Raw genomic sequence first — 25,565 nt, 5'->3', positions numbered from 1 at the left:
TTTTAAAATAATTCTCTCTATTTTCAGAAAATAATTTACGTAAATTGAATTTTTGACACTAAAGTTTTATGGCACAAAGTGTATTTATATACACTTATATGCAAAATACTCATTCAATAGGTTTTAACCTACACCCCTATATAATATGGCATGAATTGAATTCTTATGAATTGAACTAATCTTCACTTTTCTTGTTATTAAACAAATCCTTCATGTTTATATTATAAATGTAACCCTTTTTTTTTTTTGGAAATACGTCAGTTAAATGAGAGGTTGAGGGAGCAAAAATAGGCCAAATTATGTGGTACAATGCATACTAGACAACATCACTAATTTTAGGTCCCATTTAATATCCACAAAATGCAAAACATACTCCACGTATATCAGAAGCCAAAAATAGAATCAATGGTTAGTGTCAACCTTCAAAAGACAGGGTATAAATCAAATAGGGGAAGCCAATTAGCGGGATCATTTCCCTCATATTTTCGTGAAAGCCTCCCCAAAGGATACGTAAAGAGGGACTATATTTTCCCCATTTCAAGTCCTAGCCTCCATTCCCAGGAGGCTACGACGTGCTTCAAAAGACATATTTATACACAGAAAAAGAAGAAGATCGATCCATATATTCGCACACATCAACAGCAAAAGGGGTTTGAGGAATCGAAGTGCAATATATAATGGACAATGCAGGAAGAGCAATCGTTCTTGCATTGTGCATTACTCTGGTGTGTTGTGATGACAATGGTGGTGGTGGAGGTAAAAGGAAAATACCAGTCGCGGGGCCAGACCTATTCAAGGGTATTAATTTAGCCAAGGACACTCTTGTTGCTGGTGAGAAAATTTTCAACGTCATGACTTTTGGGGCCAAGCCTGACGGCAAGAGTGACAGCACTCAGGTATGTATGATTAGTTAATTAGTTAAATCTTGAGCTTATTCATCGAGTAAATGGGTGTGATATTGAATATTATCAATGCAGGGTTTCATGCAAGCATGGCAATCAACCTGCAAATCCCCAACGCCTGCGAGGATGTACGTGCCAGCAGGTTCTTTCTTGGTTGATTCAATGTTCTTCCAAGGGCCATGCAGCAATCCAAGAGGCATCACAGTTCAAGTTGAAGGAACCGTTTTGGCTTCCACAGATCCATCTGTGTATGAGAATGGCGAATGGCTCATGTTCGAAAACCTCGTTGGCATCAAACTCATTGGTGGCGGTACCTTCGACGGTCAGGGCAAGTCTTTCTGGGAATTCAACGTCGACTGTGACAAAAACTCTGGCAGTACATGCGTCAGACTCCCCAGCGTAAGTTCTCTTCACGGTTCATAAAATAGTATTGTGACTTGACATAGATTTGATAATTTGATATTGATGGAAGAGATGGGTATTGCAGAGCATATTCTTCAACAACGTGACTAATGGACTGATACAGAACATCAAGTCTTCGAACTCCAAAGGCTTTCACATCTTCATCACAAACTCTGCAAACATCAGAGTACGGAAAGTTAAGCTGATTGCACCCGATGATAGCCCCAACACCGATGGCATTCATATAAGCCACTCCATCAATATCATTGCCTCCAGGAATACCATTGGAACAGGAGATGACTGTGTTTCTATCATTCAAGGAGTCAAGAATGTCGCCATCAACAGACTCACCTGCGGCCCTGGACATGGCATCAGGTAATAATAACAACATGCTGTTTCAATAACCTGTTGGTAAATTCTTTCAATAGGACTAGTTCATGGATAGTGCTTGTTTCTGATTGTCTTTCGCTGACACAGTATTGGTAGCCTTGGGAAGTATGAGGATGAGCTGGAGGTGAGCAACATTCAAGTGCAGGACAGCACCTTGGTGGGTACAACCAATGGTCTGAGACTCAAAGCATGGCCGGATAAGTATCCTGGAGCGGCTTCGTCCATATTCTTCTCTGGCATTGCAATGAACAATGTTAAAAACCCCATTATCATTGATGAACAGTACCAATGCGATCCTGAAAACTGCAAAGCCAAGGTAATTAAATTATTCCCTGGAAGTTTCAGCTCCACAATCATGTGATCCTTTTTATTCTCACTTACAACAGCGAGTAGTCTTAGAATCCAATCAGTCTCACTTTCCTGATCAAGAATGAAAGTAAAGAAGGCTAAAATCTGAGTGTTTATGTTTGATTGTACAGCCATCATTGGTGAAGCTGAGCAACATACATTTTTCAAATATAAGGGGTACATCATCATCACCAATCGGAGTGGACTTAAGGTGCAGCGAACTGTTCCCATGCCAAAACGTTGTGCTTTCTAACATTGACCTTAAGATGGGAGGCAAACCTGTCACCAGCAGATGTGTCAGTGTCAAACCCTCCTATGTCGGCATAAATACCCCATTGCCTTGTTCTTAATAATTAGGCCAATCTTCTTATTATCATATAGCGAGGAAGGGAATGAGGGACAGATTGGGGGGGTCAACGGGAGCTTATTCTTGTAGCAGCACCAGTACAGTACAGATAATGCCTATCTCAAAAATGTGTCGATTCTATATGATGAAATGGGGAAAATGTCCTATTCTTTCGATTTATTGGTATAACTTTTTATTATTATACTGTGAAGCATTAGGGATAGTTTTGGATTTTGCTTTGGTTGTATATTCTCCCTAGGCGATTATAATGATGAACTCCCTTAAAACCAATTAAGAAAAACCAACTTCAACAGCTAAGTTCATTTATACTATAAACTTCAACCCAGGATTTGAATGTATAGCCAACTTCAATGTATATATTTGGAAGGAAGTTGCTGTTAAGGCTTCACAACTTGTGCCCATAACATTTGGTGTTTTCATTGAGAGTCTGATGTCATGGAAAGGACAATCCACAAAGAGTTCTAACTGACAAAAGGCTGAGTAAAGTGCCATTGAGTTGACCTTTTAAAAATGTCAGCTCTCAAACAAGGTGGCATTTTTATGAGCCCCTTATTGGGGATCTCACAAGTGGGGTGAGGTTTATAAATTCAACAAGCTAGTTTTTTAGGATGGACTTTTCCTTTATATTTGTACTTGTAACGTTGTAAGTTTGGAAAAATTCCATATAGTTTGGGTACAAATCTAAGTAATGCTTAGTAAGCATGCTAAGTAGATGAGAGGACCATAACTTCAAAAACTGAAGGAGGCTTGACAAAGTAATTATTGAATAATTCATTTGTGGCAGTTGATCAGTTAATATGTACATGAACAAGTCTTCAGTCCTATGGCATCTTAATTGATTCGCTTAAAAGATTATTTTACACCTCTTCGGTTTCCTGTATGGTATATTTATTTGGTCAGATAAATCTCAAGGTTGCATGTCAGTAAGTCTCTTTAAGGAAACGAAGGTTAAGTATGCTGCGGTGAGTAATGGCCATCTTCAAGTGGCAAACATCCCTTTTTATGTTTCATATGACATACTTAATATGACCTAGGTTAAAAGTGGCATAAGAACCTTGAAGTTTTCTCATGTCAGACAATGTGAAGTAAGAAATATGAATTAGATATAATCAAAGGCCAGTTCTTGTAGTATTTTAAATAAATTAATTCCTCAAAGGTTTAACGCAAGTTGGGTGAACCTCCAGGTCTTTTATAGAAATGACATGCAAGTTTTATCTTTCTTGTTTCTATTCTCAAACAGCAACTTCGCTCAGTAATGAGAGAACAATGGAATCACATTACCCAAAGAGCTATATTGATGAAATTTAACAGATCTCTGGATACTAAATGAACTTTATGATATTGAAAATATAACTCTTGAATGCTAGTTAAACTGTTACAACTAGAAAGAAACTCCCCCCAGAAAGATAGGTAAGCGTTCAAAAATTAATATAGAGTAACAAGATTAATGGCTGTAGTTCAAGAAACTCAAGATTAAATATCACAGGATAAGAAGTTGGTGCTATTCTTAAACTCAATTAAGATCTGAGAAGTCATAGTTTCAGCGAATCTGCTAAAAATGGAGAGAGTAGCATTAAGCATAAGTATAGCAGTAGTAGCATATGCAGCCACTTCTAGAATTGGCATGGCAATGGCTCCAGTTCCTGAACCTGTGGATGAATCACCTGCCCAGAATTCAAGAGCAGTGAGATATTTTGATGTCACAAAATACGGAGCAGATTCTGATGGGAAGACAGAAAGTAGCTCTGTAAGTTATTGTCTTGCACCTGAGACGTTGGTTATGGGTCGACATGAGTTCAGGTTTCATTATTTAATCTATTGGAAAGGGGTTTGACCAAAAAAAAAAGTCCAGCTGGGATTTGATCACATTTCTACTAGTAAAATATTCGATTAATTAATGACAGGGAGTTTTCTTCACAAACTAGAAAAGTGATAGGACTGGTCGTCAAATTTTGATGGTAAAGCAAATGAAAAGTGAGATTATAATACCTAAAAGTGAAGATCTTCTTTCTAAAAGTGAGATTTTGATGGTAAAACTAAGGCTAGCTAGCGAGCCATTTCAATCAAATATTTTCTTTCATCATATATCAGTTAAGCTTCAATCACAAATTTAAGGCCAAACATCAGGTTCAATCAACATTTCTCTACCGTAAACCTGTAAAGATGCACAAACAAATTAACTCCTCCGGGTGGACTAAATGTGAAGAATGAGTCTTACTATTCACAGCTGTCGATTTTATATTTTATATTTTATATTGATATTGATTGAAGTTTTTTTATAAATATAATAGGCATTCTTAGCAGCTTGGGAGGATGCATGCTCAGCTGCAGGAAACTCAGTGTTGTTAATTCCAGAAGGAACATTCTTGGTTGGCCCAGTCTCATTTTCAGGGCCCTGCCGCAATAATGAGTCCCCAAAGATAGAGATCGGTGGGACCCTAAAGGCTCCAAGCAGCTTCAATTCCTTCCAATCTTCTGATTGGATTGTGCTCAGAGGATTGAATGGCATCAATCTTACTGGAATCAACAGCATGGCAGTGTTGGATGGTCAAGGTGCTGAATCATGGTCAAAGAATGCTTGCCACAAGCACAAGCATTGCTTCAATCTCCCTAGTGTGAGTCCCAAATTTCATTCTTTCATCAGTTTAACTCCAATTTAATGTGTTTTTTGTATTCTTGTATTTGTTTATACTGTTTATTTGTTCAGAGGTTCTTAAGTAAGTTCCATTGCAACTTCAAGGTAAGAAGAGATACGTATATGCTAATATTGCTAAAACAATATTGAAAGAATTGCACCTATCAAATGCTATATTTTCAAACTAACCGAACAATTTTGGGCTCTGCAGAGTCTAAGGTTCATGAATGTTTCACATGGGACAGTGAGCAGCATAAGTTTGCTGAATAGCAAGTTCTTCCATGTTGTGATCTACAAGTGTGACAACATGAATGTGTCAAACATAAACATCAAAGCACCTGCTGACAGCCCGAACACTGATGGAATCCACATTAGTCTCTCCTCTACCATCAGCATCACCTCCTCAATAATTGGAGTTGGAGATGACTGTGTCTCCATTGGACCAGGCACCACCAACTTATCTGTCTCATTTGTGCATTGCGGTCCAGGCCATGGAATCAGGTTCTAATTCATATTTTATCATAATAATGTTGGACACAAATCTAACACACCTACAAGTGTTTGTGTTGACATAAATGAGAAGTTCAATTTTCTGTTTTGAACAGTGTGGGAAGCCTGGGAAAATACCCAGATGAGATGGACGTTGATGGGGTTCATGTTTCCAACTGTACAATCAATGGTACTCAGAATGGTGTGAGAGTGAAAACCTGGCCAGGGGCTCCACATGGTCAGGCTTCAAATTTAGTGTTTGAGGACATAGCCATGATTAATGTCTCAAACCCAATAATAGTAGACCAAGAATACTGCCCCTCACGGACCTGCAAGACTATGAAGGTGAGCAATTAAGAAGCACACACAGATAAAGGCTGTTTTTTTTTTTCGGATTTTGTTAATGATTTGATTGTTTCTTGTTTTGAGTTACAGCCATCCGGAGTGAAGCTGAGGGACATGAAGTTCAAGAACATCAGTGGAACTTACAGCACCAAGTTTGCAGTAACTCTGCTGTGCAGCTCAGATGTTCCTTGTGAGAATGTGCAGATGGTTGGCATCAATCTGAATTCCACAGTACTGCAAGATTTCGAAACGTACAGCTTTGTTACAAGGGGTGGCATTGATGGTTTAAAATTTCTTAATTCTTAGTTCTGAAAGGCCTATTAATTCGGAGCACAATTATTTTTGGACGTGCTGAAACTGTGGCTGTATGGGGCATCGCTTGTTCAACGTCCCTTCTGTTACTTTATTTTGCATTAGTTTTTCAGCTTCATTTTATTTTATATATATATATATATATATTTAACGATTGGCCAGCTTGCGCGAGCCTTCAGATTGTATCTAAGCTCTATCTGCATTTTTTTTTTTAGCTCTAACCTCTCCAAATAAGCACAAGTTAACCTACTTGTTGTTTATTTGAAAACTCGTGGACCTTAGGACTTTGGAGTTTCTACCAAGAATAAATGATTAAATGATGAAGACCTTTGATTAAAATTTCAATAATTTGAGGTTCTTAATTGCGATAAATGCTTTTTGGCAAAAAAAAAAAAAGTTAAAAATGCTTTTATAAAAAATTTAAATTGAACTTATGTAACAGTTCATTTCTCAATCATGTTACTACAGAGATTAGGAAGAAATTTAGTAAATAAATATTGTTAATTACTCTTTTCATTAAAAAATGTAATGTATTTTTTGAAGAATTAAATATTTAATATATTTTTTAAAAATTTAGATATTTTATAAAAATATTTTTAATTTTTTAAAATATAATTATTGCTTTGTTTTTAAAAGCGTTTTTATTAAATAAATTATTTTATATTTATTTTAAGGTAAAATAATTTATTAAATAAAGATCAATATAAAAAAATGAGGTTAATTTGAAGATAAGTAATTATTTTATTAAAAGTTATATTTTTTAATAAAAAAAATATGTAATATTAAAAAAAATAAAGAAAGAAAGAAATCGTTAATTCCCTCACTATTTGGAGTTTTGGACTCCTAAGTTCTAACTTGCTCCAAAACAACGTTTCAAAACGGCGTCGTCGTTCATATTGCCTTTCTCTGTGATTTTGTACACCCAAGGTCTTAAACCCGATGGACTGACAAATTTGATAGCTCGCTGGTCGGCGATATTCTGGTGACGAATGGCGCACTTTGTCCGGCGCATCTTAGCATCTTCCCTCATTCGAGCTCTCTCTCATTCTTCGTCTTCTCGTACAACTGTTTGTCGCTCTCGTTTCCCACTGGCCTTGCTCGCCGCCAGACAAGCCCTTCTGGTTCCAAATCGATTAAAAACTTCCGGGTCGGGTTACTCGCCCTTGAACGACCCGTCGCCGAACTGGAGCAACCGCCCTCCTAAAGAGACGATTCTTCTCGATGGCTGCGACTACGAGCACTGGCTCATTGTCATGGAGTTTCCCGATAATCCCAAACCCACTGACGAGGAAATGATCAACGCATATGTCAAAACCCTAGCCCAGGTCGTAGGAAGGTAAACAAATTCGCTCTTCCTATTCTAATGGGACCTTAGTTCTTCTGGGGCTTTTCTTCTCATGAGGACTTGTTTGGCTGGGTACAGTGAGGAGGAGGCCAAAAAGAAAATATACTCAGTTTCTACTGCCACGTATACTGGTTTTGGTGCCCTGATTTCCGAAGAGCTTTCTTACAAGGTTAAAGGTAATCGTGGTCTTTGGTGTATAAAAATTGAGGCTCTTTCCTCTGCGTCCTTTATTTCTGTTGGTGTTTTTTGCTGCTCCACGGAAATAGTTTATCCCAGCTGTACCTGAGTTATCAAAGTCTTAGAGTGAATTTAATTTTTTATGCTTCAATGAAATTATAGTTTTGATAATTTTATAATCCAATGTCGAGGTAGTTCTTTCTGGTTTGGTGCTTTAATTACTAGGACTATTTTTTGAAATCTTGGTTTCATTATTGACACAAGTCCATTTCATATCAGACTATCAGAGGCTATCAACTTTCGTATGATAAAAGTTTGCTGGTCAAAGCAGTGACTTTTGAGCTATTGACAGCTTGTTTACATGCGTGTCATCTTGGATAATTTGGTTGGATAAAAATATCTGAAGTTCATTGCTCTAGGTTATCGAATTGATGAATGTTATAACGAATGCCAAAGGAACTGCACCTAAGTCTTGATAGTAATGCTTGATTTTTGTGTGTGTGTTTTTTTTTTTAACCTTCCCTGATAGGATTACCTGGTGTTCTTTGGGTGTTGCCGGATTCATATATTGATGTTCCCAACAAAGATTATGGAGGTGAGTGCATGAGCCTGAAATTTTGGCATTGATTAATATTTGTGTATGCCTGTTCCCCTCCCTTGATCGATCACTGTGTGTTGGACTCCAGGTGATTTATTTATTGACGGGAAAGTAATCCCTCGGCCACAGTACAGATATAGTGAAAGGCAAACAACAAGGAACAGGCCTCGGCCGAGGTATGATCGGCGCAGGGAAACAATGCGGGTTGATAGGAGAGAGCCTGCCCATTTACAGAATCTGAGCCAAGGTCAGGGAGTACCCCTGCAGCAATCAAGCCCAATGGATAGCCAAAACTCAGCATCAAGTGGAGCAACCCAAGCAAATCTGAACAATAGCTGAGTAGCAATGCTTGAGAAATTTCTATACATGTGAAACAAGTTCGCTAGTCTGAGAAAGCTAAGGTTTGAGTTCACTGGACATTCATTTAGTGATGATATTTGGCGGCATGATAAAGAAAAAATTATATGTACTCGGAAGATTGATTCAAGTACAAAACGTGGACGTAAAGGCTTATCAGTTTTGTTTTGATATGCAATTCAGATATCTGACAATTATAATTGATAGCAGTAGAATGAGAATGAAATGCAGACAGTTCTTTTGATTCACTCTTAAGGGTGAAAACATGAGTGTTGAAGTTTGAGAAGTAACGTAGTATGTAGTAAAATTACTTGAGGTCACCTTGGGGTAAAGTCTTGACATGTTTTGGGATATGTATTGGAAATTATCTCAATTCCCCTATCACTTATGCTAAATTTGCAATAAAAGCAAATTAATATACATAGCCGAGACTTCAAATGAACGTGTTTGGCTTTCAATTATATTTGTGTAGAATTGCTACAAATACATAATGCAATAATCATGCTTTTATTCTCTTCGAAATTATTATTCTATCATCTTTATGATACTAAGCTTTGACTCGTTTTCTCTCTAATGTATGCTATACTTTTTTCAAACCTCTAAATGTGACCTCTTTCAAGGTTTGACTAATAAGCTTTAATGGACACTATGCTCTCAACGAGAACAGAAGTTCACGTTGAGATATCATCTAATTAGATTTGTTTATGTATGTTTTCAAAATTATTTTTTTATAGAATACATGATACTGTAAACTATCATTGTTGTCACATACTATGTATTTGAGATCAATAATATTAATGTGTTATTTAGTTTTTTTTTTTAAACTAAGTTGGGTCTTTAGTTGGATTGCATTTATTTGCAACCTACTGAAAAAATGATGAATGGGAATGACATAATTGTGATTAATTTTGTGTAAGGTAGAATTATAGTTCATTTTTAATGTTGTCAAATATATTTTGGATATAACATTAGTTGTTCTTCAAGATCCTTTGTTAATTTTGTCTTGGACCAATATCTTTAGAACTTTTGTGTGTAAATTTATTTACATCTGATCAAAGTAATTACATATACAGAAAAACTTATGATAGTTGATGTCTTATTTTGTTGTTAAAGTGTGTTATTCAGTGTCTTTGAACTATAGTCATTTAGTGAAATGTTAGAAGAGCATAAAAGCAAATAAAAAATATTAATGTTATTTTATAATTTAATTTTCTGAAAATATACAACTTCCTGCCCATGACCAAAAAAAAATGATGTTTAATAAATAAAAGAAAAGACAAAACGGAGCACCGTGCACGTGAGGGACATCCCCACAGAAGCTCAAACGGCGCCCATCACATGGCGTTACCCAACAAAAAAAAAAAAAAGGGCTTGGTCTGCTATTTATCTGTTGTTGTGCTGCTATCAAGAAAATAGAGAAAATTGATTTTTTTTTAGGTGATCTAGGATATACTTTTTTAGTTCTATTTATAAGAAATAGAGTGTAGATTAATTTTACTCATGCTTGACCGGCACCTGCCATTCTTCATTGATCATTGAGACAACACGCGAATCTGCCATTGTTGAGCTACATATCCCTAAAAATTTGGACCATATCTTTACTATTTTACTCTCCAAATTCATTTATTGTCTTCATTTTTATTAATGAAAGATATTTTTAAAAATTTTAAAAAATTAAAATTGTAAATTATATTTGATGAATTTTGTCAAAAAGTACTCCTTCGGTTTATTTTTAGGGAAGGAAAAAGATTAATTTATATAAAATATTTTATTATTTTTTATATTCATCTTTACTTTTCTATTTTTTTTTGACCAACTATCTTTATGCCCTCATTAAAAGATAAAATAATAAATTTAGTCATCAACTATTTTTCATAAGTATTGAGTAGCCTATACTATTAAATGGTGTAAAATAAATTTTTAACTTTCAAAAATGAAACATCTAATAGCCCATTATTAATTTTACCCACAAATGACACATGGCACTTTACTTCAACTTGGGTAAAGTATAAATTTAAACACAAACTATTTTCTAAAGAGCATTAGGTAACTTCTATTATAAAAAAATGGATCATTTAACATATTCCTATCAGTTTTTACTAAATATTATTTATTTTCATACCAATAAAAACCCATGACACATCAATCTCTCCAAACTTATTGCTTTTGTTCTCAGTCTTAATCTAAAAGGAAGAAGTTTATAGAGTTTTTATTTAAAGACATTTATGAAGATGATGCCATTGAAGTAAAAATTTGATCTTACTACATATAAGAGAAGCTTGATTTTAGATTATTTTAGTCATAAATTATTTTTCTATTTCATTAGCATCGTTCTTGTGAATATTTTTAAATAAAAACTCTTTAAATATTTTCTTCCCGAGTTGAAACTAAGAACAAAGGCAAGAAAATTAAAGAGATTGACACGTTGTGAGTCTCATAAATCTAAAATTAAATAGTGTTTAGTTAAAATTAATGGAAATGTATTGGATAATTTATTTTTTATAGTAGAAGCTACCCAGTGCTCCTTAAAAATAATTCGTGGTTAAATTTGTACCACCACATGTCATTTGTGAGCCCCACATAAAATTCGTCGAGTAAAATTAATGGTGAACTATTGAATGCTTCATTTTTAAAAGTTAAAAGTTAATTTCGTATATAAGCTACCCAATACTCTTGAAAAAATAATTGATAGCCAAATTTGCTACTTTATCCCTTATTAAATACTAGAAGAAATTGTTAAAAATAATTCTTTATGTCTTTATTAAGAGTATATGTAAAAACATATAAAATTTTAAAATGAAATTAATGAGTTTTAATATTTTTTTTTATTTTCATAAAATATATTAAAATTTATTTATAAAAAAATTAAGAAGAGATATTTTATAAGGGTAATTAGTCTCTTTCAATACATTAAATTAATATTATTTTCTTTGCAATTCGCAATAATAAGCCAAATATTATTCCCAAATCAAAGGGCTGGTTGCAGGTGTGTGTAAATGTAAGTTTTGCAATTTAATTTAAAAATTCAATAAGAGTAATGCCGCGTTCAATGGAAAAGAAATTCATAATTCAGTTGTTGTCTGCCACTATAAAAATTCCAAAATTGAAGTCATCCATTCGGCTTTCCCCGCCAATATATGGACATCTCCAGTATTCTGGACCTCCTTCTCGCGACAGGGAGATTTGCAGATAATCCATTTACAATCACGAATCTTCCTGTACCAGGTACACGTAGATCCTCTATTCTCCCGATCCCGTCCATAGGTTGCAAATTTTCTTTTGCACGTTTACTGAAATGAATTCGAATTGTGGCAAATCCAATCAACAGAAAGGTTCCTCAGCCGCTTTGAACAACTTCAATTTCGACTTTGATCTTGGGATCGGATCGAATCGACCCAAATCTCTCAACGACCAGAAAAACCATACCTCGTCCAATTCATTTTTCACTTCTTCCTCCTCCACATTTTCGTCTACTCAACCAAGACCCGCTTGGCAACTAAGCAAGCCATCATGGACTCACCAGCCGGTGCCCAGTCTGGCGGCTCAGCCCGGCTTGCCGAATGGGCCCGTTTCAATGGTTGGGGATGTATTCGGCAGGAGCTGGGGATCGACTCAACCTTCGGCTTCGAAATCGAGCATCGGACCTATTAATAAAGATCCTAATCTCTTTGGGGATTTGGTAGGTTCTGCTTTAGGGCAGAGTTCAAAGAGTAGTAGCAATGTTCCCCTGAAAAATGGGGCGCCTTTCGAAGGCGTCTGGTACCACATCGAACAAGAGTCCTTTTTCTATGGAGAACATGGCGGATTCTTTGCCTAAAACTGGCGGTACAGTTCAAAGTAGTGGAAGTTGGGGATCTTCTGGGAATATGGGGAACTATCCTAGCGGCTACAATGGTAATAGTGGCACGAGTTTCAATAAGAGTACCAATCTTGGTGGTCCTTCGTTGCGCACCATGAATGTTGGAGGTGGTGTAGCTGGAAATGGAATGAGTTCTAATAAAGATCCATTTGGTTCTTTGGCTGGTTTTGGATCCAAACAATCTGGTAGTCTTAATTCAGCTAGCAAAGCAAAGGATAATGAATAATGATACAGGGGATGATGGTTTTGGTCATTTTCAGAGTGGTTCCAAACCGAGCTCTTCTACATTCCTATCAAGTAGTTCAACAAAAAATGGTATCAATCTTAATTGATCTGCGTCTTTGAGTCAAAAGCCCTCGCAAACTTCTAGGGGCGATCCGTTGGACATGTTCTTCTCAACTTCCTCAGCCACAACTGGAAGTGCTGCTGTGGCTTCTGAAGGATTTGGAGGACAGCCCTCTTCAGAAGTTGATGATTGGGGCTTAGATTCTGAATTTGGTGGGGGAGGCCATGATGTGGGTGATACAACCACTGAGCTTGAAGGACTTCCCTCTCTTCCTGCTGGTATGTCTGGTTCTGCAGCAAAAAGCAAAGGGATGGACAATTACAAGCAGGGACAATTTGCTGACGCTAGAAAGTGGCTTTCCTGGGCTATGATCCTTCTTGAGAAAGCAGGTGATAATGCAGGCACTACGGAAGTTTTGTCATGCAGGGCTTCATGTTTCAAAGTAGTTGGGGAGTATAAGAAAGCAGTAGCTGATTGTACAAAGATATAATTTGAAATTTCAATGACTTTTATGCTACATGCTGGGGATAAACTCATGAGTAGACAATTGTGTGAATTATTGAACCACTAGACAATGTTTGTATTGTCAAGATGTGTTCGTTGGATTAATTAGGCTGCTTTTATCTGGGAAAACAAATAAGCTAACTTCAACATACTGTGCTTTTAGTAAATGAAGTTGACAATAACTGAACGGTGAACCAAAAGGGCTGGTGAGATTTTTAGGTGGTGACCGAATCTATTTAAAACCAATGTCGCTATTATCTTATTGAAGAATCTTGACAGCATGTATATTCAGTGGCTGAAGTTTGAAAAGGGTTGTAACTTGCCGTTCTGATATTTAAAAAAAAAAAAAGTTTGAAAAGGCTCGAAAGAGATAACCAAGGCATTAAATCCAACCTTTCCTTGTTATTACCAGCACAAATCTTTATGAAGTGTAATTTGATTTGCATTGTGTTGTGTAGGTGCTTGAGAACGATGAAACAAATGTATCTGTTCTTGTACAGCGTGCTCTTTTGTATGAAAGCATGGAAAAGTACAAACTTGGTGCTGAAGACCTGAGGACTGTTCTGAAGATTGATCCTTCCAATAGAGTTGCAAAAAGTACCATTCACAAGTTGAATAAGATGGCTGATTAGTGATTTTTTCTTTTGACCAATCTAGAATCCTTGATGTCTCAATTTAATAGTTTTATTGCCCTAACCCGTCACCCTCAATAGGCAGGGGGTGATGGTAATTTAATTTCTGTTTATACACTGTTCTGATTGTTGCCGCCCTCCATCTGATCTTCTGTACAAGGTTTCTCTTGTTTATGGCACACGTCCTGCAATTGTTATGGTTACGGCATATTTTTTAGCCAAGACTTGAACATGAATATGACATACAAATTTCTTTTCCTCTTCGTGCTCTTTCTTTCATGTTTCCAGATTGTCTGCATACATTGGCGGGAATTACAGATCTCAACAGCAATTAGAGTGTTACTGTTGCTTTATGAATATAAATAACTTGTGGATTTCTTTATCCTCTAAGTGCACTTCAGTGCATTCTACAGTGCTGGATCTAATCTTTGGTATCATTTTTTTTTAATATGCTTAGTCCTTACAAGTGTAAGCCTGGAAATTCATCTGTAGGTGCTACCAAATACATCAATTCATAGTTATAATATGGTTGTATATGTTTTGGGCAGTTTTAATAGTAGATCAAGTTAATGGTTGTCAAATCTCTGGAATGGGATTTGTTTACTCCAACGGTGTATCAATCCTGTTAACAAACGTGACCCTTTGGAGTTAGCTGTGGTTGAAATCTCAGCATGAAACAATGTTTTTGATTCTATCATTAGCTTCCAGACACTTCCATTAGGAAATGGTACATCGGCCTTGCTGCATGGCAGAGATGGAGAAACCAGAGAATTGCGTGAGTAACTTCAAGGTTTTCCAACTAAAGGAAATTGAGTAGGAAAAAAAAACAAGAAGAAATACATATAATTTAATCATTATCACTGCTCGTATTTGTTATCTGTGATGGATGAATAAATTTAAAATGTTTTTATAACATAAAAAATGCTGGAGTGAGAATTTAAAAACATGAAGAATAATCTTTAAAAGTATTATTCTTTTGGGTACAGAGAAGTTTTGAGTTTATTTTGTTTGGTTTGCGAGATTATAATTATCAAAAATTCTTATATATGTATATATATCTTATGGAGGGAAGGTTGTTTGATTCACCACAAATTTATCGAAATAACAACTGAGGCTAGGAGGAACGAGTTATGGTGTAATTCGTTGGTGTGCTCCTCTTAATGGAAATTGGATGTTTGGTGAGGCTTGATTTCTGCAGTGCATTAGAAGCAGAGTTATGGCCCATGGGGCGTTTAATTGTGTGAGATTTAGAAAGGTGGAAATGGAAGTTGATTCTATGGTGTTTGTCAAGCAGCTTCGCCACTGTTGGAATAAGGAATGGCTGGTGAATGCGGAGCATGTGGCATGAGAGGGAATCAGTGTGCTGATTCTCTTGCATGTGTGGTTTTACACGGTTGATTGTGTCACCCTGATCTGTCTTGCACATAAATGTGGGTTTGGTTTTGATAAGGGTTAGGTTCTGTTCTTTTGTGTCCTTTTTTTGTTTGCTGTAGTTTATTTGTTTTTTAAGGCTTTGCCCCTTCTTGTACAAATATATATATATATATATATATATATGGGAGGACACCGATTATTATTAGGAAAAGAAACAGAAAATAAAAAGGAGTGAAAGTTGGATTGGAGATTGATGATAATGATGAGATGTAGAATCCCAAAGCTAGGAGAGCAGAGGTCAGAAAGGGGGACCATAACAGAATCTGGGCACATCCTCCACCATATACCAAACCCTTTCTCTAGGGAAAATATGTCACCTTCTGCAATTACCACTTCTCCTCGCAACAAATCAAACTAACCAAAAATTTTAACTTACCTTTTAGCATAAAAATTTTTGCCCTAATTGTTATTTTCATTCCACGGTAAAATACTCCCTCCATTAAAGAAATTATAAGGCATTTTTTTTAGATTAGATATTAAAAAATATAAAATATTTTTAATTTGTCAATATACAATTAATAAAAATGGGCCTTCGTCTTTAATTAAATGTAAATGGGAATTAACTTGCTTTTAAGTAGCCTTTTGGCTCCATCGCTAGTTCACTTCAAAACGGATAGGAATAAATGCTCTCTATCTACAAATAGGAGTGATGATATATATATATATATATATATAAAGGAAACTGATGGCGAAGCAAAGGTAGGGGACCTCTCGCCCCTTTAAGGTCATGGACTTCTGCACTGATGCATTCATTTGAACAAATTGTAACTTGAAGCTTCACTAGAGTTTAGCCTCCCAACCAATAATCCTATAGTTTAGTAGCATGTAAATTCTTTTTTACATAGGAGGTTGCTGGTTTAATCCCACCTATAAATTTAGGTCGTTAATGCCTATCCTTTTAATTAAGAAGAAGAAGAAGAAGGACAAGGTTGAGCTTCTGCATCATGGCCCTTGTCATTGTAATGAGATTTTGATCATTCAAAATTGATGTTAAAGGTACACAGACATTATTTTTTGATGGAGTGATAGACTAACATTTATGAGATTGCCTTTGGTTTAAATTCTATACTTATTAAAATAATAGCTTATTAAAAATATTGTATCAAATTTAGACGGTCCTATGAATGATCTTATCCTTTCCTAACCCAAAAATGGGGGGACTTCAAATTTAAATAAGAATTATTGATTAATTAATAATGTCAACGCTATCGCTTTTGAATCACAAGAAATGAATTATCTTGTCGAGGAGGGACTCTGACGTCCTAAAATGTCAAGTTGTTCGTATTTTAGCCACTTTTGCTCCTTCTCTTTACTGTCATGAGCGCCCAAGTTGCATGTTCATGCCATCAATGAGCCCCCAATTTGTTCATTTCCTTCCGTTGTTTTTCTTTCTTCTTTCCCAAAATAGATATATAACTGCATAGGTCTTGCCCAATAAATTCGTCTTCTTCCAAAATTATAAACACTAAGACCAACATCTATTTTTATTTTATATTTTCTACTGAATCATGATATGTGAGTATAGAGTATGCTATTAAAATATTATAATCTGGAGGTACTAAAAATATCATTCCTTGGTTCACAATCAAAAATATAATCAAATTATAATTAAATTAGTTATGATCAAAGTATTTCATTAAACTTGTCAAGACATCAATTTAATGATTTACCAATTCAACTGATCAAATTGACTCAATTTTCAATACTATTGAGAATTTGACAGAGTTTAACCCCCTTTAGAAATCTGATCCTAACAAATTTCTGTCATTGTTGTGTTACTTTTCTTTCTCATCTTTTCATCATCTTGTAGAGTGTTAAGATATCCACTTCTTCAAGCTAGCTGGATGGATATATGGTTGGCACACACATGTACGTACGTATGATGTACAATGTGTGCACGCACAACGTACTTCAATGATACGGCATTATCGTCTTTCCAATAAACAGACAAGAGACGCAACATCATAATCTTCAACTATATGCTCACAAAATAACACATTTGATAAGTCTTCTTTCAATAAAATATCGTGTCAAATAAATCTCGACTCTCCTGCGAATATATAGAAAACAAAGAAAAAAAAACAATCAAATCAATAGTAAATAACACAACAATAATCTCAGTTCTACGTGCGTGTGTGCACACTCATATATAACTAAATGGCTTTGATTTGGTTATCATATCTTACATTCCAGTTTGGTGCTTCCAGGAACTTTATTATGTTTTTGTCTGAAATTTGAGGATGCTTTTGATCTATTCTTCAAAAAGGTTGTTTCAAACTTTAGCCTTTGTGTATCTCTCTCGTCTTCAAATCTTCGATGGGGCTAACAGGGACAGATCGTCGGGTCCAAATCTTGTTGGGGATAATCGTGACATGGCAGCTAGTGATGTGGCTTTTTAAACCCACTTGGAACTGACGCTGTTCAATGTTAATAATATTTTAAATTATTTATGACGCCGTGGACAAATTAAAAACTGAGTTGTTCATGTTTTAAAGTACATGGATACAAACTCGACAAAGCTATGAAGTTCAATTAATTATTATTTACCCTTTTTTATTATATCACCAAAATTATGAGAAACTTGGTGTATTAGTATCATCCACTTGAGCTAATTCGAACCTTTGCTTTGTGGGAGTGTTATTCCCAATAGCAACTTGATGGATAGTTTGTATACTTTATGCAATGCTTAGAACTATAGATAGGGTTGTTTCTATCAACTATCAACTATCAAGCCCTAACCACTTTGATGGGGTTGTTTCTATCATGAAAATGTGCAAAATTTAATATTGAGCCAATACATTTATTATTTATATATAATATAATGGAACCAAGTTTTTCCCTACTTGTAGAAGGTCACGTGTTCAATTCCGTAACTACTACCTTATTTTGTTTGGTAGACTGCAAGAATTACATTACTCTCTTTTTCTTTTCAAAGGTAGTAAACAGGATTATAACGTTTGGTATAAATATATACTTTTATTGTTAAAAAATATAAAGTATTTTTTTAAAGTGAGAGATATTAAAAAAATATAAAAAATTTTGGATCTTTCAATATGCAATCAATGAGATTTTTCAAAAATATCTTTAATTGAAGGGTGTAATTAATTAACTAAATTTTTTAATTGAAACATTCTATTAAATAAGGATAAGTATGAAAAAAATATGTAATTTCAAAAAAATAAACTAACTCATTAGGATGTGATTTCATTAAAAATAATTTATAATATTGAACAAAGGAAATAACTAAGCATATTTAATCTGACCAAAAAAACTAAACATATTTAATGAGATAATTTAAAAAAATTTACATGGGAAAATTATATTGAGGTCCCACATAAAAAAATTAATTACTATAAAATTTATTAACAACTGAACTAAACTACATTAACAACATATACCTTGCAATAATCTGGTGGTTACGGCTAAAACATGGTCATTTATATTTCTTGAGAAATGAGATTCATTCAAACCATGAATGATGAAGGGTGCATTAACTTTTTGCTTTTATATGAATTATTATATCTGTATATTACTACTTTTTATTAAAATTCCATGCAAATAAAAAAAATAATTTATTGAGCTAGATTTTCACCATTCCAAAAGAAAGAGGTATTTTATTTTAGTCTTTTACATTCTCATAATCATGAGGTTGGCTTTTCAATTTTTTTGTTAAGTTGTTTTCTTTTTAAACTTGATTTACTTGTTGTTTTAAATTCATGGCGGATTATAATATTCAATATAATAAGGTTAAAAAACTAAACATATTGAATGTGATAATATATATTTAAATATGTTTATATTACATTATCTTATAATGTGTGCAACAACACCACGCTCATTCATTTCTTAAAAAAAAAATTCATTTAAACATAGAACAAAGAGTGAAATTCGTCATTTAGCCTTTTGTTTTTTTGTTTTTTTTTTTTTTTTTGGTTTTTAGAATCCTAGACTTTTCATATTCGTTCATTTTTGGATAAAAAAGATTTATTCAACTATTGAACAAAAGGTGAAATTTGTCATTTGACAGCTTTTATTTTCTTTCAAAATCCTAGGCTTTTCACCCTCATTCATTTCTTGATAAATGAAATTTATTTAAACACTGAATAAAGATTAAAATTTGTCATTTAGCACTTTTTCACGCTTTTTGGATCATGGGCTTTACATGTTCATTCATTCCTTGATAAACAAGATTGATTCAAACATTAAATAAAAAGTTAAGTTTGTTATTTGACAGTTTTTTTAGTATGTTTTAAGAATCACGAGCTTTCTGTGCTTGTTCATTTCTTAATAAACAAGATTTATTCAAACATTGAACAAAAAGTGAAGTTTGTTATTTGACAGTTTTTTTTTTTTTTAAGAATCGTAAGCTTTTTCTGCTTGTTCATTTATTGATAAACGAGATTTATTCAAACATTGAATAGAGGGTGAAGTTTGTCACTTGACAACTTTTTTTCCCATAACTCAAGGCCTTCCATGCTCATTTATTTCTTGATAAATGAGATTTATTCAAACATTGAATAAAGAGAGAAATTTGTCATTTGACAATGTTTTATGCTTTTAGTATCATGGGCTTTACATGCTCATTAATTTCTTGATAAATAAGATTTATCCAAACATTGAGTAAACAGTAAAGTTTGTTATTTGACTTTTTTTTGTTTTAAAAATCATAAGCTTTCTATGCTCGTTCATTTTTTGGTAAACGAGATTTATCCAAACATTGAACAGAGATTGAAATTTGTCACTTGATAGCTTTTTATTTTTTTTAGAGTCTAGGATTTCCATGCTCATTCATTTCTTGATTTATTCAAACATTGAATAAACAGTGAAATTTGTCATTTGATAGTTTTTTACATTTTAAGGATCATGGTTTCACATATTCATTCATTTGTCGGTAAACAAGATTTATTCAAACATTAAATATAGTGAAATTTGTCATTTGACAGTTTTTTTATACTTTCAGAATCACGAGCTTTTCGTGCTCGTTTATTTCTTGATGAACAAAATTTATTCAAATATTAAATAAAGTGTGAAGTTTGTTATATGATAGTTTTCTACGTTTTTAAAATCATAGACTTTCCATACTCGTTTATTTCTTGATAAACGAGATTTGTTCAAACAATAAAAAAAGAGTAAAGTTTGCCATTTGATAATTTTTTACATTTTTAGAATCATAAGCTTTCCATGCTCATTCATTTCTTAATAAATGAGATTTATTCAATTATTGAATAAAAAGTGAAGTTTGTCATTCCATGGGTTTTATGTTTCCAAAATCCGGGATTTTTCACGCTTGTTCTTTTCTTGATTTATTCAAACATTCAACATAAAGTAAAGTTTAGCAAATGATATCTCTTCACATTCGCGGAATCTTAAGCTTCATTTTTTTGAATTCTTTTATTAACGTTTTTACTTTTAAGTGTTTCAATTTACTATTCCAAGTCCTTCACCATGATCCGTGATACTGTTTGATTATTAGAATAAAATAAAATTAAATTAAATAACTTAAAAAGTAAAAATAAAAATGAATTAAACTATCATTCCTCCATAATAAACATGATAAAATTTATTAATACATATTACGAATGTAAGAATCATCACATTCTTCTAAAATTATCATAAATCATGATTTTCAATCTCATGAATTAAATTATACATTCTTTTTATGAATGTGTTCACTTATCCGCTTTATTTATATTATTTTTACCTTTATTTTTTCAATTCATTTCATTCTATTAAGCAAATGGGTCTTATATTTTTTTCTAGCTTTGACAAGCATTGTTATATTTATGTGTTACTTTTATTAAAAATTCTATACAGATCACAAAATTTAATTTATTGAAATAGATTTTTCCCCCTTTTAAAATAAAGTGGATCTTTTTTTTAACCAATAATAAAGAGGATCTCTTTTTAAAGAAAAAAAATCAAATATTTATTTTCTTTTCCACCACATGTAGGCATTTTAGCTACATAGGATTGTATCCACTAGCAAAATCCAACGAGAATGTATAAAAGAAATCCTCCTAAGAGATACACATATTCAAAGTTCATTACTGCTGTATGTAACATGAATGAAAAGAGTGAAATTGAATCTCCAAAACCATTAAAAATTTAACTTTTATAAGCTGATTGAGAAACTAGAACTAGAATCAGATTTACATACCATCAAAATGAGAGTGGCATGCGATTCAAGCCAAAAAAATGTGAATAGCATTACTTTTTGACTCTTTTTTCTCTCAATTAGAAGTTCAAAACTGAAAGCATCTAATTTACGTGAAGAACCAAAAAAAAAAAAGAAAAAAAAATTCATGACAATTTAAAAATAAAAAAAATAGAGAACAGGGCTAAAATCGTGATTCTGATGCCGTCTAGGGGCAAAGGTCTAGAGTCAAACCAAAATTGAAGTGTCTCTGTACGGTACATGCCGGGATTCCTCAGAGAACCCCTTAATTTGTGGGGCAAACTGACGTGCGTTATTCCTAACAAAATCCTACACTCAACCACACCGTCGTTTTCTACACATCCCAACCAGTAGCCGAAACGTGGACCAACCCTAGAGTCGGGAATAAGGGCCGGGCTTGACGGGCCGCCCGTTTAAGTCCGTTTTAATAAGGGTTCGGGTTTAAAAATTTAGCATTTTTTAGGATAACCGGGCTTCAAAGCCCGGCCCTTTTAAGCTCTAGAAAAACCGGCTCGGGCTCGGGCGGCCCGTGAAGCCCGTTTTACTATTCACAAAGTATTTTTTTACCTCTTTTCAGATAATGTGCAAACATTGATTTGTATTTTGTACCAGCAATTGGTTGAATTGTTTTGTGCCATTTTATAGTAATTTTTATATTTTATCTTGTGATATATGTATAGATATATATTTGATAATAAAACAATTTAATTAATAATTATGGTAGGTGATGAAGAAGAAGCTGCAGAAATAATTAATATTGAGCCTCCGCCTCCATCTTTCACAAGTAGACTTACATCTGAGGGTTTTAATATTTTATTTATGGATGATAATGAGGGAGATCTTGATTAGGATTGATGATGATGTTTGCCTTCATCTTATTTGGACTTTTAAATTTTTTGTTCATTTTTTAGATTATGTGAGACTTTGGTTTGATATATGTTAAATTTTAAAATATTCTAAATAAATTTTAATATTAAATTTTATTTTATTTTATTTTATTCTTATCCGGGCTTATGGGCCTGGCCCTAAGCCCTATAAATAAGGGCCGGACTTTAATTTTGAGGTAAAATTAGGGTAACCGGGCTTTAGGGCCTAAGCCCATAAGGGCCGAGCCCATATGAGCTTGGCCCGCCCGTTTATCAACTCTAACCAACCCCACACGTGGGCCCGACCTCCCTCAACCCAAGAGCCAACCGTTCAGAGATCCAACGGCCACCCTGGGAATCTCGCTCAAGCAGGACCGTGCGATTATCAAAGAGAGAAATCATGATTAGGAGGGAGTTTGTCGTCTAGTGTGGGGCTAACGTCGTTCTATAAATTCCAGAGACCTCTATGACCCCTGTCCTCTCACTTTCTCTCCTTCACGTTCATTTTGGATTCGGGGATTCATACACTCTCTCGCTCGTTCGTTTACAGTGACAGAAACGAGAATCTTGCTTCATCTTTTCTTGTCTCTCTCTCTCTCTCTCTCTCTGTTTTGATCATGTGTGGTGGAGCTATCATTTCCGATTTCATTGCCGTCAAGCGAGGCCGGAAACTCACCGCCGGTGACTTCTGGTCCGAGCTCGACCCTTTCTCCGACCTCCTTGGCTTCGATATTAACGCCGGTTCTGCCAAAAACCAAACGCCTCGGAAACTCCCTCAAGTCCCAATCAGTAAAGGTAAAATATTCTTCTCTTGTCGTTTGTTTCCTTAATTCTAGTTTTCTTATGCAGTGTTTGATGGCAACGTTTTCGTATTTTGTTCAGAAAATCCAGTTGTTTATGTCTAGACCGTCATTTTCTTTGAGCATTCTTGTGTATGAAATCAATATTTTTTTGGGGAGGGAGGTTATTCATCAGTGTATAAGAGCTTTTTAATCGTAATACGTTTAATAACTGGTAGCTTCGATCTTAGATAGCATGAGAATAATTCTTCTGAAGTGGTATGCTATATTCATCACCTGGTGAATTGTGTTAATTATATTCAATATGTTTGTTTGGTGGTGGTTAGGTAGGGTGTGCACACAACAACGAGTCAGATTAGAAATGGAGTAAAGTTTAAGCGATGAATTATTTGGCGGTAGGAAAGAGAGTTTTCTTTACATTTTTTATGCTTATTGAAAAGTAAGCAATAAAGGAGGGAAATCTGAAAGCTAAAAAAACTTTTCTTTAGAAGGATTGAGCTCTCTTGATTGTTTCAATATTATACATATGGATGCATGTTAATAAAATAATTTGTCACTCGACTGAAATAATTATTGATTATCGAGATACTCAAACCTCCTGAAATATCAGAATTGTCTTAGATTCACGCAACACTTCTCTCAAAATTTTCCGGGAAAGACGCCATCTCCCAAGAAAATAAAACTTGGCCAGAAAATTCTGGAATATAGTAATGATAAAATGTGTGGTTACTGTGTGAAGAGGCAGGCGAGAAGAAGGAGAAGAAAAGCGTTAGCGCAGAGAAAGCAGGCGGGAAGAGCACTGGACAGAGAGCACGCAAGAACGTGTACAGAGGAATAAGGCAGAGGCCGTGGGGCAAGTGGGCCGCAGAGATAAGGGACCCACACAAGGGCGTCCGGGTGTGGCTCGGCACCTACAACACCGCCGAAGAAGCCGCCAGAGCCTACGACGAAGCGGCCAAGCGCATCCGCGGCGACAAAGCCAAGCTCAACTTCCCGGCCGCTACCGCCCCGAGTCCTCAGCCGGAGCGACCCGCCAAGAAGCGGTGCCTGAGCCCAGAGCTGAGTGACGGGAGCAACCATCCAACCGGGCCACCGACGCCGTACCAGGCGGATCTGGAGCTGAAGCAGCAGATATCAGACCTGGAGTCGCTGCTGGGACTGGAGCCCGAGGAAGAGACGAGCGAGCAGCAGCAGGCGGTGAGCGGAGGAGGGAGCAGCGACGGCGACGAGTGGGCGGAGTCGGTGGAGATGTGGATGCTGGACGACGTCGTGTTGAATCACATGGCAAATAGTGAGCTCTTGTACTGAGGTCTAATTTAGGGAAGCACCCTTGGTGGTCCAGTGGTGGCGAGGTTGAATTAATGGAGGGTATTATTAGATGAAGCGACTTTTATTGACTGTCTGTATGAACAAACTCGTGTGGATGGTTATGGTTAAGGTTCTCTTAAGGATTATGGTTGTGTTTGTGTCTTTTTTTATTTTTTTGGGGTCGGTGGGGGTGAGTAGGTGAAAGACTTTAACTAAGGTGGTGGCATCGTAAATACTGGAGAAATAAAGGCGAGGGTGGTGTGCATGTGTGTATTTGTAACAGTAGTAGAACTATATGGTGGTGTGGCTGGTCGGATGCATGTTTGATGGATGAAGTTGAATGTAATGGGACAGTGAATCATAGTAGTACATGGCGGTGTGGTTGTCGTGTTTTGTCTGGTCTGTCTCATCACCTCCCCACTGATTGCCCGTTTCCAAAGTTGGTTCATGCTTCCCTGGTAAATCCCAAATCCTCCCCGTACTGGAAACACCAACTAACTCTGTATATATAATATTTCATCCGTTTTAAATTATAAAATATTTTTAAAAAAATTTTTTATTTTAAAATATAAAATATTTTTTAATGAATTAAAGTTTCATTAAATGTATTAATTTTAATATTATTTTTTATTTTTTTATAATTAATTTTTATTTTTTTAATATATTAAATAATAAATATTTTTAAAAATTTATATTTTTATTTTAAAAAGATAATATTGTTAGATATATTTAATAAGATTTATTAATATATAAAATTTTATTTAAAAGTGTTTTATAATTTAAAATAATATATATATATATATATATTGATGAATGTGACTAGCTATACTATGGTGTGGCATCGGCGTTCGTTTCAAGAGACTCATGCTTCCGAACGAATAGAGTAATTTTTTACTGTGGTCAAAGAATGCAATTAATAGTCAAAGTTTTCATATCAGTCAGCTTGATTGATTTATCATTTGATTAGTTCTTTTCTTTTATATATATACTTGAAATTTAAATAAATTATATATTTTCTTTATTTAAGTTATATC

The 25,565-nt window shown here is 34.8% G+C and overlaps 5 protein-coding genes across 6 annotated transcripts; all 5 read left to right on the top strand.

Moving 5' to 3' along the window:
• Positions 1-463: 463 nt before the first annotated feature.
• On the top strand, positions 464-2,568 carry LOC129308436 (polygalacturonase-like). Its single transcript, XM_054949544.1, has 5 exons — positions 464-896; positions 978-1,301; positions 1,390-1,679; positions 1,782-2,010; positions 2,174-2,568. The coding sequence occupies exons 1-5, from the start codon at positions 678-680 to the stop codon at positions 2,390-2,392; spliced, it is 1,281 nt and encodes a 426-aa protein (XP_054805519.1). The 5' UTR covers positions 464-677; the 3' UTR covers positions 2,393-2,568.
• Positions 2,569-2,696: 128 nt separating this feature from the next.
• On the top strand, positions 2,697-6,301 carry LOC129308437 (exopolygalacturonase-like). Its single transcript, XM_054949545.1, has 5 exons — positions 2,697-4,156; positions 4,701-5,024; positions 5,256-5,545; positions 5,650-5,878; positions 5,969-6,301. Exons 1-5 carry the CDS (start codon positions 3,968-3,970, stop codon positions 6,182-6,184), a joined length of 1,248 nt encoding a protein of 415 aa, XP_054805520.1. The 5' UTR covers positions 2,697-3,967; the 3' UTR covers positions 6,185-6,301.
• Positions 6,302-7,102: 801 nt separating this feature from the next.
• LOC129309495 (multiple organellar RNA editing factor 3, mitochondrial) lies at positions 7,103-8,915 on the top strand. Its single transcript, XM_054951092.1, has 4 exons — positions 7,103-7,526; positions 7,614-7,711; positions 8,242-8,307; positions 8,399-8,915. Exons 1-4 carry the CDS (start codon positions 7,180-7,182, stop codon positions 8,647-8,649), a joined length of 762 nt encoding a protein of 253 aa, XP_054807067.1. The 5' UTR covers positions 7,103-7,179; the 3' UTR covers positions 8,650-8,915.
• A 2,733-nt stretch (positions 8,916-11,648) lies between these two features.
• LOC129309886 (uncharacterized) lies at positions 11,649-14,184 on the top strand. The gene is given in 4 exon segments (XM_054951635.1): positions 11,649-12,430; positions 12,432-12,740; positions 12,742-13,294; positions 13,773-14,184. Coding segments are annotated over 4 exon segments (1,506 nt in total). The 5' UTR covers positions 11,649-11,962; the 3' UTR covers positions 13,949-14,184.
• An 8,716-nt stretch (positions 14,185-22,900) lies between these two features.
• On the top strand, positions 22,901-24,924 carry LOC129307945 (ethylene-responsive transcription factor RAP2-3-like). Of its 2 annotated transcripts, none has more exons than XM_054948897.1 (2): positions 22,901-23,218; positions 23,969-24,924. In XM_054948897.1, exons 1-2 carry the CDS (start codon positions 23,041-23,043, stop codon positions 24,529-24,531), a joined length of 741 nt encoding a protein of 246 aa, XP_054804872.1. In that variant the 5' UTR covers positions 22,901-23,040; the 3' UTR covers positions 24,532-24,924. The 2 variants fall into 2 exon arrangements, with proteins under 2 accessions (XP_054804872.1, XP_054804871.1); XM_054948896.1 differs by having other exon boundaries at positions 22,902-23,218; positions 23,963-24,924.
• The last annotated feature ends 641 nt before the right edge of the window (positions 24,925-25,565 follow it).

Source organism: Prosopis cineraria, unplaced genomic scaffold (assembly GCF_029017545.1).
Source record: "Prosopis cineraria cultivar Desert tree isolate PC_DT_omini unplaced genomic scaffold, ASM2901754v1 PC4, whole genome shotgun sequence".
NCBI lineage: Eukaryota > Viridiplantae > Streptophyta > Magnoliopsida > Fabales > Fabaceae > Prosopis > Prosopis cineraria.
This window is presented reverse-complemented; position numbering and strand designations above follow the sequence as displayed.